The sequence below is a fragment of the Papio anubis genome, chromosome 9, assembly GCF_008728515.1.
Source record: "Papio anubis isolate 15944 chromosome 9, Panubis1.0, whole genome shotgun sequence".
In the NCBI taxonomy this organism is placed as follows: domain Eukaryota; kingdom Metazoa; phylum Chordata; class Mammalia; order Primates; family Cercopithecidae; genus Papio; species Papio anubis.
Genome location: NC_044984.1, coordinates 6,426,729 through 6,439,228, shown reverse-complemented (window position 1 = coordinate 6,439,228; position 12,500 = coordinate 6,426,729). Strand labels below are relative to the sequence as shown.

At 54.0% G+C, this 12,500-nt stretch overlaps 1 protein-coding gene across 3 annotated transcripts; it reads right to left on the bottom strand.

The window, feature by feature from the left end:
* Nucleotides 1–3,390: 3,390 nt before the first annotated feature.
* LTBR (lymphotoxin beta receptor) lies at nt 3,391–10,294 on the bottom strand. 3 transcript variants are annotated; one of them, XM_031650214.1, is made up of 10 exons: nt 9,635–10,294; nt 9,405–9,501; nt 8,943–9,068; nt 8,713–8,865; nt 7,907–8,003; nt 7,630–7,727; nt 6,338–6,445; nt 6,018–6,043; nt 4,627–4,855; nt 3,391–4,300 (listed from the first exon to the last, which is right to left on the bottom strand). In XM_031650214.1, the coding sequence occupies exons 1-10, from the start codon at nt 9,728–9,730 to the stop codon at nt 4,023–4,025; spliced, it is 1,308 nt and encodes a 435-aa protein (XP_031506074.1). In that variant the 5' UTR covers nt 9,731–10,294; the 3' UTR covers nt 3,391–4,022. The 3 variants fall into 3 exon arrangements, with proteins under 3 accessions (XP_031506074.1, XP_031506075.1, XP_031506076.1); XM_031650215.1 differs by having other exon boundaries at nt 9,638–10,294; XM_031650216.1 differs by lacking the exon at nt 6,338–6,445.
* Nucleotides 10,295–12,500: the final 2,206 nt, after the last annotated feature.

The window sequence follows — 12,500 nt, the reverse complement described above, 5'->3', positions numbered from 1 at the left end:
CAGGAGATCAAGACCATCCTGGCTAACACGGTGAAACCCCGTCTCTACTAAAAACTACAAAAAACTAGCCGGGCGAGGTGGCGGGCGCCTGTAGTCCCAGCTACTCCGGAGGCTGAGGCAGGAGAATGGCGTGAACCTGGGAGGCGGAGCTTGCAGTGAGCTGAGATCCGGCCACTGCACTGCAGCCTGGGCGACAGAGCCAGACTCCATCTCAAAAAAAAAAACAAAAACAAAAACAAAAAATTAGCTGGGCGTGGTGGTGGGTACCTGTAGTCCCAGCTACTTGGGAGGCTGAGGCAGGAGAATGGTGTGAACCCCGGAGGCGGAGCTTGCAGTGAGCAGAGTTTGCAGTGTCCAGCCTGGGCGACAGAGCGAGACTCCATCTCAAAAAAAAAAAAAGAAAGAAAGAAAGAAAGAAAAGGGAAGCTCTTACTGACCCTTGGTGGGCTAACCCTGCCGGTACTCACAGTGCTTCCTGCCGGAAAAGACTAGAGTGAGTCTCCTGTGAAGTCTCAGACTGGTAGGGAAGCTGAACGCCCACCTCTCATCCACTATGTCCACTGGAGAAACCGAGCATCCAGGGACTCCTCTGCGTGTGGCACTGTGCAGGCTTGGGGAGGAGTGGCGTGGTCAGAGAGCAGCCATCCCCTTACTGTCTTCATGGTTTTCCTCGGCTCTGTCATCCCAGGGGACACAAAGCTTCACTCCAAGTTCTGGGGTATTCAGGGTGGTAAAGTTGCCACGGGATTGTTGCTAGTTGAAATTCTGTTGGGGAGGAGAGAAGCCGGAGAACTCCTACTTTGACATTGTGTTGATACCACTCTCAAAAAGGGAAATTCTGAATTACCCCATCCTCCGCCATCTCCCTGTGCTACTGCTCCTTCCCCAGTTTCATCCACCTTTCTTCTGGGCTACAGCCTTGTCCCCCTCACGGGTGTCCCACCCCCATGTTGATGTGGATTGGACTTGGTGTCAACTGTCTCCTCCCTGTGGCAGAGGATTAGGGTTCTCACAACCAACAGTTATTCCATTGTCAACTGCCATTGCATCCTGTTGCATCTTTTGAAGACCACCATCAAGAAGTTGTCTTTGTTGGTTTTCTGCCAACTTTTCCTTCTAGACAGAAGCTCCCCTCCACGTGGCCTGTGCTCTGTGGCTGTGTCCTGGAGCCTGTACTGACCTAACACTGGCAAAATAGACACGGGCAATGCTTTGCGTGGAAGCATGTCCCCCTCCAAAATCCATGTGCTGAAGCCAACTCCCAGGATCTCAGAATGGGACCTTATTTGGAAACAGGGGCTTTGAAGATGTGATTAAGTTAAAATGAGGTCATCAGGGTGGGCCTAATCCACTAAGAGAAGATTAGGACACACTCATGCACAAAAAAAGACCATGTGAAGACACAGGTGTCAGGAAGGCCACTATTAGCAGGCCAAGGAGAAAGGCCTCAGAGGACACCAACCTTGCCAACACCTTGACCTCTGACTTCCAGCCTCCAGAGCTGTGAGAAGATAAATCTCTGCAGCTTCAGCTATCCAGTCTGCAGTACTTTGTTATGGTGGCTCTAGAAAATTAATTTAGGCAGGCCGGCTGCAGTGGCTCATGCCTGCAATCTCAGCTCTTTGGGAGGCTGAGGTAGGAGGATCATTTGATCTCAGGAGTTTGAGACCAGCCTGGGCAACATAGCAAGACCCCATTTCTTAAAAAAGAAATTAAAAAAAAAAAAGAGCCAGATGTGGTGGCATGCATCTATAGCTCTAGCTATGTGGGAGGCTGAGGTAGGAGGATCATTTGAGTCTAGAAGTTGAGGCTACATGAGCCATGATTGTGCCACTGCACTCCAGCCAGGGTGACACAGTCAGACCCTGTCTCTAAAAACATATCAGCAGGTATAATCATAAATCTGAATGGTGTCACAAAGGGCTGTGCTTTAGTACCATTTCTTTCAAAATATTTTCCTCCTTTTATTTTGTTGAAAAAAATGTGTAAAATTTGTTTTTTTAAATCTAAACACATTAGAACAATTATTAAGAATTCATGCAGTCTGGCCCCAGCATATTGCAGGGGCAGGAGATTTAATTTTATTTAAAGATACAGCTCACCATTATTTACTTTTCAAAAAAGGAAGTTGGATGTGATACTTTCACAGTCAACCTGAAATGACCCATCCACTCAGTTGGATCAGACGCCTTCTGAGGTGTGTGTTTGGCAGCCGCTCCATCCTGATGAGCCCCAGTGACAGAGTTCTTCATATCAGAGCCACGACAGTGGCCTTTTATGGAAGGAGCAGCCAACTGGCAGCAGCTCCCTAACAATCCTGCAAGCTAAGATCCTCTCTAGAGAGCACAGGAGATAATTCAGGGACGGGGAGGGGCAAACACTTACTAATAAGAGGACTTGAGAAGATTTAAAGTCCTTTTGGGGGGAAAAAATAAAAGAAGACAAAAAGAAACCAAAGAAGTAAAAATCACAAATACTCTTTCTGAACCAAAAGGAGGCCAGCCTAAATTTCTGTTCACCAACAGAATGTGAACTTGGCCTCTCTCATTTTACGTCTAAAGTGCACACCTCAGGTCAGGCACGGTGGCTCTCACGCCTGTAATCACTGCATGTTGAGAGGCCAAGGCAGGAGGATTGCTTGAGCCCAGGAGTTCGAGACCAGCCTGGGCAACAAAGGGAGACCTGATCTCTACTAAAAATACAAAAAATTAGCCGGGCGTCATGGCACACACCTACAGCCCTAGCTACTTGGGAGGCTGAGGCAGGCAGATCCCTTGAGACAGGAGTTCAAGGTTGCCATGAGCCATGATAGTGCCACTGCACTACAGCCTGGGTGACAGAATGAGACACTGTCTAAAAAAAGAAAAAATACACACATTTCCCTTCAATCAACCTTGGAGAAGTTTGCGTGTGGCTAGATGTTTGAGAGTTGACTGAGACTTAACACCTGCGGAACATGCAAGAGATCTGATTATTTGAGAAAGCCAGACCATTCTACCTGTTCAAAGAAATTCTGGAAGGGCGTGATTTTTCCCCCCCTCAAGAGGCCTCTAAAAGCCAGACAAACTGGGTGCAAATCCCAGCTTTGTCATTTGCAGCTGAAATGGGAAAGTTACTGCTCTGTGCCTCAGTGTCCTCATCTGTTAAATGGGAATCATGTCTACCTCATGGAGTTATTGTGAGGATTAAATAAGTTAGCATTGTAAGACATTGAGAACACTGCCAGGCACGTTGTCAGCCATCGCTGACTCGACTGTTATTTCCTGGACTATACCCACCAGTTCCTCATTGAAATACCTTTATGGGATTATATTTTAGTGTCTTGACCTTTGTCTTTGGGACTGTCTCCATGGAATAGTGTTTCTGTATAAATCCCAAGAAAATAAATTATCTAGGTCCCATTCTTTTTATTTGCATGTGGTTACAATATAAATACACTCGCCATTTTCCTCCCCTTCCAAAACTCTTCCCCACACCTAGGAATCCTACCCAACCCCCTAGTTGTTAATGACTCCCTTTCCTCTCCTCTAGGAGGGGAGGGAAGGAGCGTCCTCCCTATAATTTCATCCTCATGCAGGGTCTACCTCAGTCCATGTGAAGTGTGGAACCCCAAAGGGCCTCTGAAGCTTGGGGATGAGCACCATGAATCCTTTAGAGGGCCCGGTGACGTCCTTGGAGGTGACCATGTGGCGGCTCCCTCGGTGCCGTGCTCCGGTGCGGCGTGCCATAGTGGGCAGCAGTTGGTATCATGTGCCCTGTCCGTGCCCGAGGCTGAGCAGCCCCAGTGGGTGGGCGGGTCTGCCAGGAGGCCTCAGGTTTGCTCAGGCAGTAGGGAGAGTCCTGTGGAGGGCATCGTACCCAGCCAGTGCCCACCTGCTCTCGGAGGTGTCTGAGCTTTCGTCCCTTAGGGCTGTGCCTCCCCGGGCCCTACTCAGGCCCCCTGTGAATCCCACATGGGCAGGGTGGCCTCAAGGGAGAAGGTGCCCTTGTGCCTCCAATCTTCTGCCTTTTCTCAGACGCCATCAGTCATAGGTGATAAATTGGCTCCTTGGGCCCCTGTTAGAGGGCGTGGCACCACAGTGCTCTGTCTCCGCCAGGTGCCAAGCCTTGCCATCTTCCTGGTGGGGAGTAGAGAGCCCGGGAGGGCCAGGGTCCCCCTCTTCGGGAATGGGGTATGGCGGGTCGGGGGTAGCTGGGAGATCTCCAGGACCTGGTGGTCCCCCCAGTACTGGTCCATTGTAGATGTAGATGTTGCCAGTGATAGTCATAGACCCGCCAGTGACATGAATGCCATTGGTACCTGTAGGAAAGGAGGCAGAGTGTTGAGGAAGGAAGGCCCCCAGTTCAGGCCCGCTGCTTCTTGAACTCCTACCTTCTTCTCGCCTTTCCCCCGGCCCTGCCCCTCTCCTGCTTGCTGCTGGTTTCTTGAGCTCTGTGTTCATTTCTGTTTCTGGGCTTTCCAGTCTCTTCCTTTTTCTCTAGTTGTGACACTGACTGGCAGCAGAGTCTCTGTCTGCCTCTGTTTTGGTCTTTTTATTGCATCTGGCCCACAGTCTCTCTCTGCCAGTCATCCCTCTCTCCCCATCCTTCCCCATCCTTCCTCTCTTCTCCCTGCCCCAGGCTCACCGTGGGCCACCTGGTTCTGCTCCCCAGGTTCCAACTGCGGCTCCCTGGTCAGGTCCAGAGGACTCTGCTGCTGCGGCACCCCTTCCTCCGAAACTAGGGCTGTGGGAAGCCCAGTGGATACTGGGGAAACATCTCCAGAGATGGGTAGCAATGGCTCTACCAGGTCAGGGTACTGTGGATTGGCCTTTGGAGGGTCCCAGCCTGCAGCTACAGGATTAGGTCCCTCTCCCTGCAGGGAAGAGATGGAGACCCAAACAATGACAAGGGCCCCAGACCCTTTTTTCTCCCTCCCTCCCTCCCTCCCTCCCTCCCTCCTTTTTCTCTCTTTTTCTCTTTCTCTCTTTCTTTCTTTATTGAGACAGGGTCGGGCTCTGTCACCCAGACTGCACTGCAGTGGTGCAGTCATAGGTCACTGCAGGCCCAAGAACTCTTGGACTCAAGTGATCCTCTAGCCTCAGCCTCCTGAGTAGCTGGGACTGCCTGGCTAACTGTTTTCTTTTGTTTTGTTTTGTTTTGTTTTTGAGACAGAGTCTCACTCTGTCACCCAGGCTAGAGTGCAGTGGCATAATCTCAGCTCAACTGCAACCTCCGCCTCCCGGGTTCAAGCAATTCTCCTGCCTCAGCCTCCCGAGTAGCTGGGATTACAGGTGCCTGCCACCAAGCCCGGCTAATTTTTGTATTTTTAGTAGAGATAGGGTTTCACCATGTTGGCCAGGCTGGTCTCAAACTCCTGACCTCAAGTGATCCACCCGCCTTGGCCTCCTGAAGTGCTGGGATTACAGGCATGAGCCACCGTGCCTGGCCCTGCCTGGCTAACTTGAAACAACATTTTGGGTAGAGATGGGGTCTGGCTGTGTTGCCCAGGCTGGCTCATCTTTCTTTAGTTCTCGTACGTACCCCACTCCATGCTTTGGCATCTCACCACCTGCCTCTGCTCCTCCCCATGCCCCTGCCTCAGGGTCTTCGCACTGGATGCTCCCTCTTCCTGGAGCACTTTCCCCCCAGATAACCCCATGGCTGGCTCCTCGCTTCTTCAGCTCTCCGCTCAAATACCAGGTTCTCAGAGAGGCCTTCACTGTCCCCTCTGTCTAAAATACCCCCCTCCTTTGCCACTGTCACTCTTTGAGCCCTTACCTGCTTTATTTAGCAATTATACCACCTGATATGTGGTTTAACTTTATTCTGGCTCCACGGGCATGTGGACTCCAGGAGAGGAGGTACCCCCAGTGCCTAGGACAGTGCCTGGCACATGGCATGTTCAGTCAATCATCAGTTGAATGAATGAATGAATGAGTGTGGAGTCAGCCTGCATACTCTTTTCCTGTCTGCTCCCGCTTTGTACTCTCATCACCTCTTCCCCTCCTTGCTGCCTTCTCAGCCCCCGCCATTACCTGTGGACGCCTCTTGAGCAGCGATCCTGCAATGGAGAACGAAATGGGTGTAGGCTCCCGGGCAGGCCTCAGACCTAGCCTTTCAGCCTCCACACCCCACCACAGTGTGTAGCAACTTGACCACCCGGGGGCCAGAGGAACAAGCCACTGTCACTCTCATCTCCAGCCTCAGAATAAGCAGCTGGATGAAGATAAGGATATCTATGTAGGGGGTAGGCTTTGGGAGTCTTGAGGGTGTGGAGGGTTGCACCGGGGAAGTTGAATATTCCTCCCTCCGCCTCCCACCACCAACCCATCCACTGCAGCTGACCCCTTCCTACCCAGTTTCCTGCAAAGAGAAGGGTGGCTCTTCCAGATGCAGGCAAAGATGGTGGCAAGGAGCAGAAAGAAGGCCAGTAGCAGCAGGATGGCCAGCATCAGCATGGTTTCTGCCAGGACAGCAAACAGGAGGGGTGATCACAGCCCCAAAAAGGACAGAGGGGAGGAGAAGGAAGAGCTTTCCAGATCCCTGGGCAACCCAGACAGAGAAAAGGGAGCAGCTTTTTTTTCTTCTAGCCACACTGCAGCTCCTAAAGGCAGAATGAGAGAAACTTCCCTTGGGTTACAGAGAAGGGGAACTAAGTTGGACTTGAGGACCTCTTGGCAGCCAGGAGAGACTGTATCATGGATGGGCATGTTTGGGGGTGGTGCTGGTGCCCTCCTGCTCAGAGATCAGGATTGGGCAGGCTTGTGCGTGCAGGATGAGAGCTTGGGCAGCTGATTTTCAAGGTCTGGAAGTGGGATTGGGAGACAGTCGGGAAGGGTGGGGCTTGGAGTTGTGGCCTCAGCCATTGTACAGAAGGGCCGCTGTAGAGGAGCTAGGGTTGCCCTGCTATACCTGTGAGGGTGTTTACGGGTATGAGAGAGTGGGGAACCTTGCTTTGGAACTGCCTGTGGTCACCTGGGAGAGCAGGGCTTGCAAGTTCTCCACCCCCTTGCTCAGGGCAGATTCTAGGAGGGGAAGAGAAAGAGGCTGGAGTTCAGCTTCTCCAGCTTTGATCTGTAGCAGTGGGTAATTTCTCCTTCTCTGGGTACCAGAGCTGCCAGCAATAGCATGGAGTCTCCAGTGCCCTTCAAGTACGCCTGGGGAAGGGTGGGAGGACTGGCGCATTTCTCTGCTGGGCATTTTTCCCCTTCTCATTCATGTAAATCTGTAGCCTAAGGGAATATGGAATGGGAGGCCTGGGGAGAAACTGGACTGGGAGTCTGGGCTTTGGTTTCCTGCCCAGCTGTGTGACTTTTAAGTCGCTTCACTTCTTTGAGCATCCGTTTTTCATATATAAGATGAGAAGGTTAGCTTACATACTCTACAATTCCAGCTCTAAAATGCCAAGGGATGTGTTCCTTTACATAGTATTACAGTATATATAATTTTAAAAGTAAGAGTGTGTGTGTGTGTGTGTGTGTGTGTGTAAACTAGCCTAGGGATACTCTACTTTTTTCTGTAAGGAACTTTTCTTCTTGCTCCAATTCTGGGAAGGAAGGATTAATCTTTTCCCCATTTTTTTTAGATGTGGAGCATTAAGGCATTTTCCAAGGCACCCCTCTGTTTCCCTCAGCCCTGGACCCTCACCTGACATCTCTGGGGGCAGCGACTCTGATGGATTTCTGCAGGTTGTGTCCGACTGGGCAGTGCCTGGAGCTGCCTCCACCAGACCTTGGTCCTCACACCTGCAGAGGAAAAAAGAGATGATGAGCTTTTCACGCCCTGGCCCACCAGTGTCCCAGTGGGCATGCGGGGCGGCTGAAAGTGGTGAGTCAAGTCCACAGTGTCAAGGATGGGGGCTGGGGGTTGTTCGCAGCTGAGGCTTCTCAGAGGGTGGAAGGAGCACGGGTGGGGCCGCACTCACCTGGTGTGGGGCTGGCAGTGGGCGCTGGGGGAGGAAGTATTCTGGAAGTGTCCTGCCTTGCAGGGGACGCAGTGGTTGTTACCCTTCCCAACTTCATCTGCCAAGAGAAAGGCAGGCCAGCCAGGGTGAATTGGCAAAAGGGAGGAGCCCTTTGCCGGGCTGTGAGTTTCCTTTAAGCCTCAGGATGGCCTCCTCCTTGCCCATCCACCCCATTCCGTAGCTCTCGCCTCACCTTTCCCAAGCTCTGCTTTGCTGCCTACCTTTTTTTTTTTTTTTTTTTTAGAAGGAGTCTCACTCTGTTGTCCAGGCTGGACTGCAGTGGCGCGATCTCGGCTCACTGCAAGCTCCACCTCCCGGGTTCATGCCATTCTCCTGCCTCCGCCTCCCGAGTAGCTGAGACTACAGGCACCCACCACCACGCCCGGCTAATTTTTTGTATTTTTAGTAGAGACGGGGTTTCACCTTGTTAGTCTGGATGGTCTCGGTCTCCTGACCTCATGATCCACCTGCCTCAGTCTCCCAAAGTGCTGGGATTACAGGCGTGGGCCACCGCACCTGGCCTACAGCTTACCATTTTGCCCCAGCTTCTCAGTACTGAGAAGAAACCCCTGGTGTGCCCCCTGCACCTGTCCCAGTTTCATGTCCCTCCAGAACCCTTCTGGGAGCCTCTGCATGGAATGAGAAGAGGAATTTTAAGCCAAGGACCTGGGGGGTCGCTGTGGACACAGTACCATATTCCCTTCTCCCACTTGCCATCCCTGGCACCCAGCCTCCTTTTCACATCCAGCCCCTCAGGGACCTCTGACCTTTGAGCTCGGCTTCAGTGCCAGGCGGGCAGTCAGAAAGTAGTTCGCAGTGTGTACACTCGAGGGCCCAGGCAGCACAGAACATTCCCGGCTGGCAGCGGCACTGGGTCTTCCGTTTGCTTGTGCAGGGGGCAATCTCCTCGAGGCCCATCACTGGTGGGGAGACGGGAGGGCTTGGGGGGGGCCGAGCTCCAGGGGATCCAGCCCCCCGCAGGCACATCCCCACTCACCTGGGTCACAGGGGCGGCACAGCTGGCAGATGGTCAGGTAGTTCCAGTGCTCGTTGTAGGAATTTTCGGCACATGTGGCACAAACTGTGTCTCGGCTGCGGCTACATTTAGCTGAGACATAGGTGCCTAGAACGTGAGTGTGGTAGTAGAGCTTCAGGAGACAGGGTCTACCCTCACCTCTGCTGCCTGTGGTGTGACCCTGGCCTTTCCCTCGGTCTCTCTGGCCCCCCATCATCCTGCCCGTGGCCCTCTGGCTCCCTCTCAGTGAGGTAAGGAAAGAGGAGGCCCAGTGGGGAGGGCCAGTCCTATCTCCTCCACCTGATGTCTAGGGTTTCCCATGCTCCTCTCCAGCAGCCAGTTTTCCTGGGGGACAGTACCCACCCTCCCTCTGAGGCCTCAAGGGGGCTGGAGACCCTGTGACCCACTTCCGAGGCCCAGGTTCGTCCTGCTATTGCCTCTCACCTGGCGGGCAGCGGGAGCAGCAGATGCGGTGCCTGGGCTCATAGTATTCCTTTTCCTGGTCCCTGCAGGTCTGGTTCTCCGATCCGTATGGAGGCACCTTCAGAGGGAGATGGAGAAGAGGAGAGAAGAATTAGTCAGGCGTCAGCTTGGGAGGGCAGAGGGAATGCAGCGAAGCCTGCCCAGATCCCTCTTCCCCACCCTCGCCCACTCCTACCAGGCCCCTTCCTCACCACCTGGGGCTGGGATGCTGCCAGGAGCCCGAAGAGACCCAGCATCAGAGGCCCCCAGGCCAGGCCGGGGGCAGAGGTGGCCCAAGGCAGGCGCATGGCGGCCACTCGGCCAGGCGGCCAGCAGCGTGGGGGCCTGGGAGGAAGGCAGGAGGCCCGACGCCCTGGGCAGCGGTGGCGGCAGCTGCCTGAGCCCAGAGCCTGGGACGGGACTCAGGGCCGATGTGCCCCCCAGGGCCGGGAGCGGCCAGGCCGGGCCTCCAGGGCTCCCACGGCGGAGCTCAGGAAGTGGGAGTGGAGCGAGCTGGCCGCGGGGCGGGGACAGGGAGCGCTGGGAGCCAGGCCGGCCTGTCGCAATCGCAGCCAAGGGAAGAGGAACAGGCTTGTCTGCCTCGATGCGGGGCGGGAGGGGCGGCCGGGAAAGCACGTGAGGGCCGCGGGGCCGGAACCGGCCTCCTCCCTTCTTCGGAAGCCCGACCAGGAGAGCGGACTGCGGACAGCCCGGGCCCAGCCGAGGGAAGGCCGGCAGGCCCGGGGTCAGCCCTTGGACAAGCCTCGCAGGGGGAGCAGAGGGAGTTTCAGAGAGCGCAGGGGACAGATGGATGCGGGATCTGGAAAGCGAGGGGCCCAGGACGGGCGATCATGGAGAGGGCAGGGCGCAGGGACTGCAAGGCCGCAGAAGCAGCTCTGAGACCAAAGAGAACCGGCTGGCAGACGCCCGGGTTCCTCCCCTGTTGTCCTGCCCTGCTTTGGGACTTTGTCAGACAAATTACAAGGGACTAGCAAGTCAGCCAGCCCCCCACGCTACCAACCCAGCCCAATCCACACAGGAGTGGGCACAGGTCACCCAGGAGACCCTTGAGAGCTCTGCAGCTCGCCCTGCTCCCTGTCCTCAGGGAACCTCCCTCCCAAAGAGGCGGGGAGGGTATGCGGAAGGGAGTCCTGGGGCCAGCAGGCTGGACCTGGCCACTCAGGCCCTCTGCTCTGGCTTCTTTGGCCATGAACTTTCAAACCCCTTAGAACTGGAGAAAGCTGAGAGCCCACCCAGTGCAGCCCCCTCACCTTAAGCATGGAGGGGGAAGCTAAGGGTGACACATGAGGGGAATGGAATTCCAGGGTGGCTTGGTCTGGTTCCTTTCATCCTCCCATCTCCCTCAACAGCCCATCCACCCATGGAGCTACTTGCAGCTGCCCCCTTTTACACGTGGTTCTCTAGTCCCCAAGTTTCTGTCTTCCTGACTCCCACCTGTCCTGGAGGCTTCACTGAGGCTCTGGAAGGCGTCCTCTGCCCTAGGTTGTACAGTCCCCGTGAAGACTGCCCTCTGTACCTGGCTGTCTTGTCTGCTTCCTACCAGGCCGTGAGGGCCGCCATGGCCCAGGCTGAATCTTCAAGTATGTGTTCCCCATGCTTAGCAGAGTCTGGTACATACCATGTGCCCAAGAGGTATTTATGGAATAAAGGAGTGATGGCCACGTCACAGAGCCAGTCCACAGCAGGGCCGGCTACAATCTGGGTCTCCTGATGTCTAGGTCCCAACTCATTCCAGCAGTCCTGCCACCTCCTTGTGGCTCAGGGGTGTCTCCCTTGGGATGAGGGGTTAACGTCTCTTGCGATCGGTCACTTGGGCACCATCCCCCGCCCTGAAGGACTCTGTTCAGCACTCATCCTTACACTGGTCTGTCTAACTTCGGGTCTGATGTCTGGACAGGTGCAAGTGATGGGAAGTGTGCATGGGGAGGGGAGGTCACAAAACGGGGAAAGGACCTGCCTAGGCTGTAGGCATGTCACTCTGTGAGGCTGTCTCCCCTCACCTGGTGCAGGCAGCTCACTGTACACATGGGCCAAAGATGGCTGGAAAGGGCAGAAGTGTCAGAACAGCGTGCGCTGCGCGAGCGCTGGGGGCTGGGGTGAGATGCCCCACTGAGCTCTTACATGCGTAAAGGAGTATGTGTGTTGTGACCCTAGGCCCTTTTTTCTCTCTCTTCTTTTTACTTTTTACTGTGGAAATTTCACATGCAAGTTAATATAGCAAAAGAGAAAAAGTAATATTTGGAGTCTCCCGTATACTCCTTACGCAGCTTCAACTCACCGTCAGTTTCATTTATTCTGTATAGTCCCTCCCCCACCAACACACACACTCTTCGAATCCCTCGTGATTATTTTGAAGTAAATCCCAGACATCATATCATTTCATTTGAAAATATTTCAGGAGTTTACTCTAAAAGACAGGGACTCTTTCTCTTTTCTATTTTTCCTCTTTTCCCCACCCTGTCTTACGTGCTGAGACCCTTTCTTTTAATAGAGGTGTAACATATAATACAGTGAAACACATGAGGTACACTGATCTTACAGATACAGCTCAGAGAGTCTTCACTTTTGTGTATTCTTGCAATCCCTCAATTGTTCCAGAACGTCTCTTCTCCTCTCCCCTCCCCTCCCCTCCCCTCCCCTCCCCTCCCCTCCTCTCCCCTCTCCTCTCCTCTCCTCTTTTCTATACGGAGTCTTGCTCTGTCACCCAGGCTGGAGTGCAGTGGCATGATCTCGGCTCGCTGCAACCTCTGCCTCCTGGGTTCAAACAATTCTCTGCCTCAGCCTCCCGAGTAGCTGGGATTACAGGCGCCCGCCACCACACCTGGCTATTTTTGTATTTTTAGTAGAGACGGGGTCTCACCACGTTGGCCAGGCTGGTCTTGAACTCCTGATCTCGTGATCCACCCGCCTTGGCCTCCCAAAGTGCTGGGATTACAGGCGTGAGCCACCACACCCGGCGCCAGAATGTTCCTTGAACTACAAAAGGTTGCTACATGCCCTTCCCAGTCAAAGCTTCCTGCTTCAGAGGTAACCACTATGTCAGACCCCTTTTAACCC

Excerpts from the sequence above, each read along its gene's own strand:
- LTBR (XM_031650214.1), bottom strand. The coding sequence starts at position 9,730 with ATGCGCCTGCCTTGGGCCACCTCTGCCCCCGGCCTGGCCTGGGGGCCT. Across the intron at positions 9,069-9,404 it reads CTGCTCCCGCTGCCCGCCAG|GCACCTATGTCTCAGCTAAA; the intron begins GTGAGAGGCAAT and ends CTCACGTTCTAG. Across the intron at positions 8,866-8,942 it reads GTGCCGCCCCTGTGACCCAG|TGATGGGCCTCGAGGAGATT; the intron begins GTGAGTGGGGAT and ends TCTCCCCACCAG.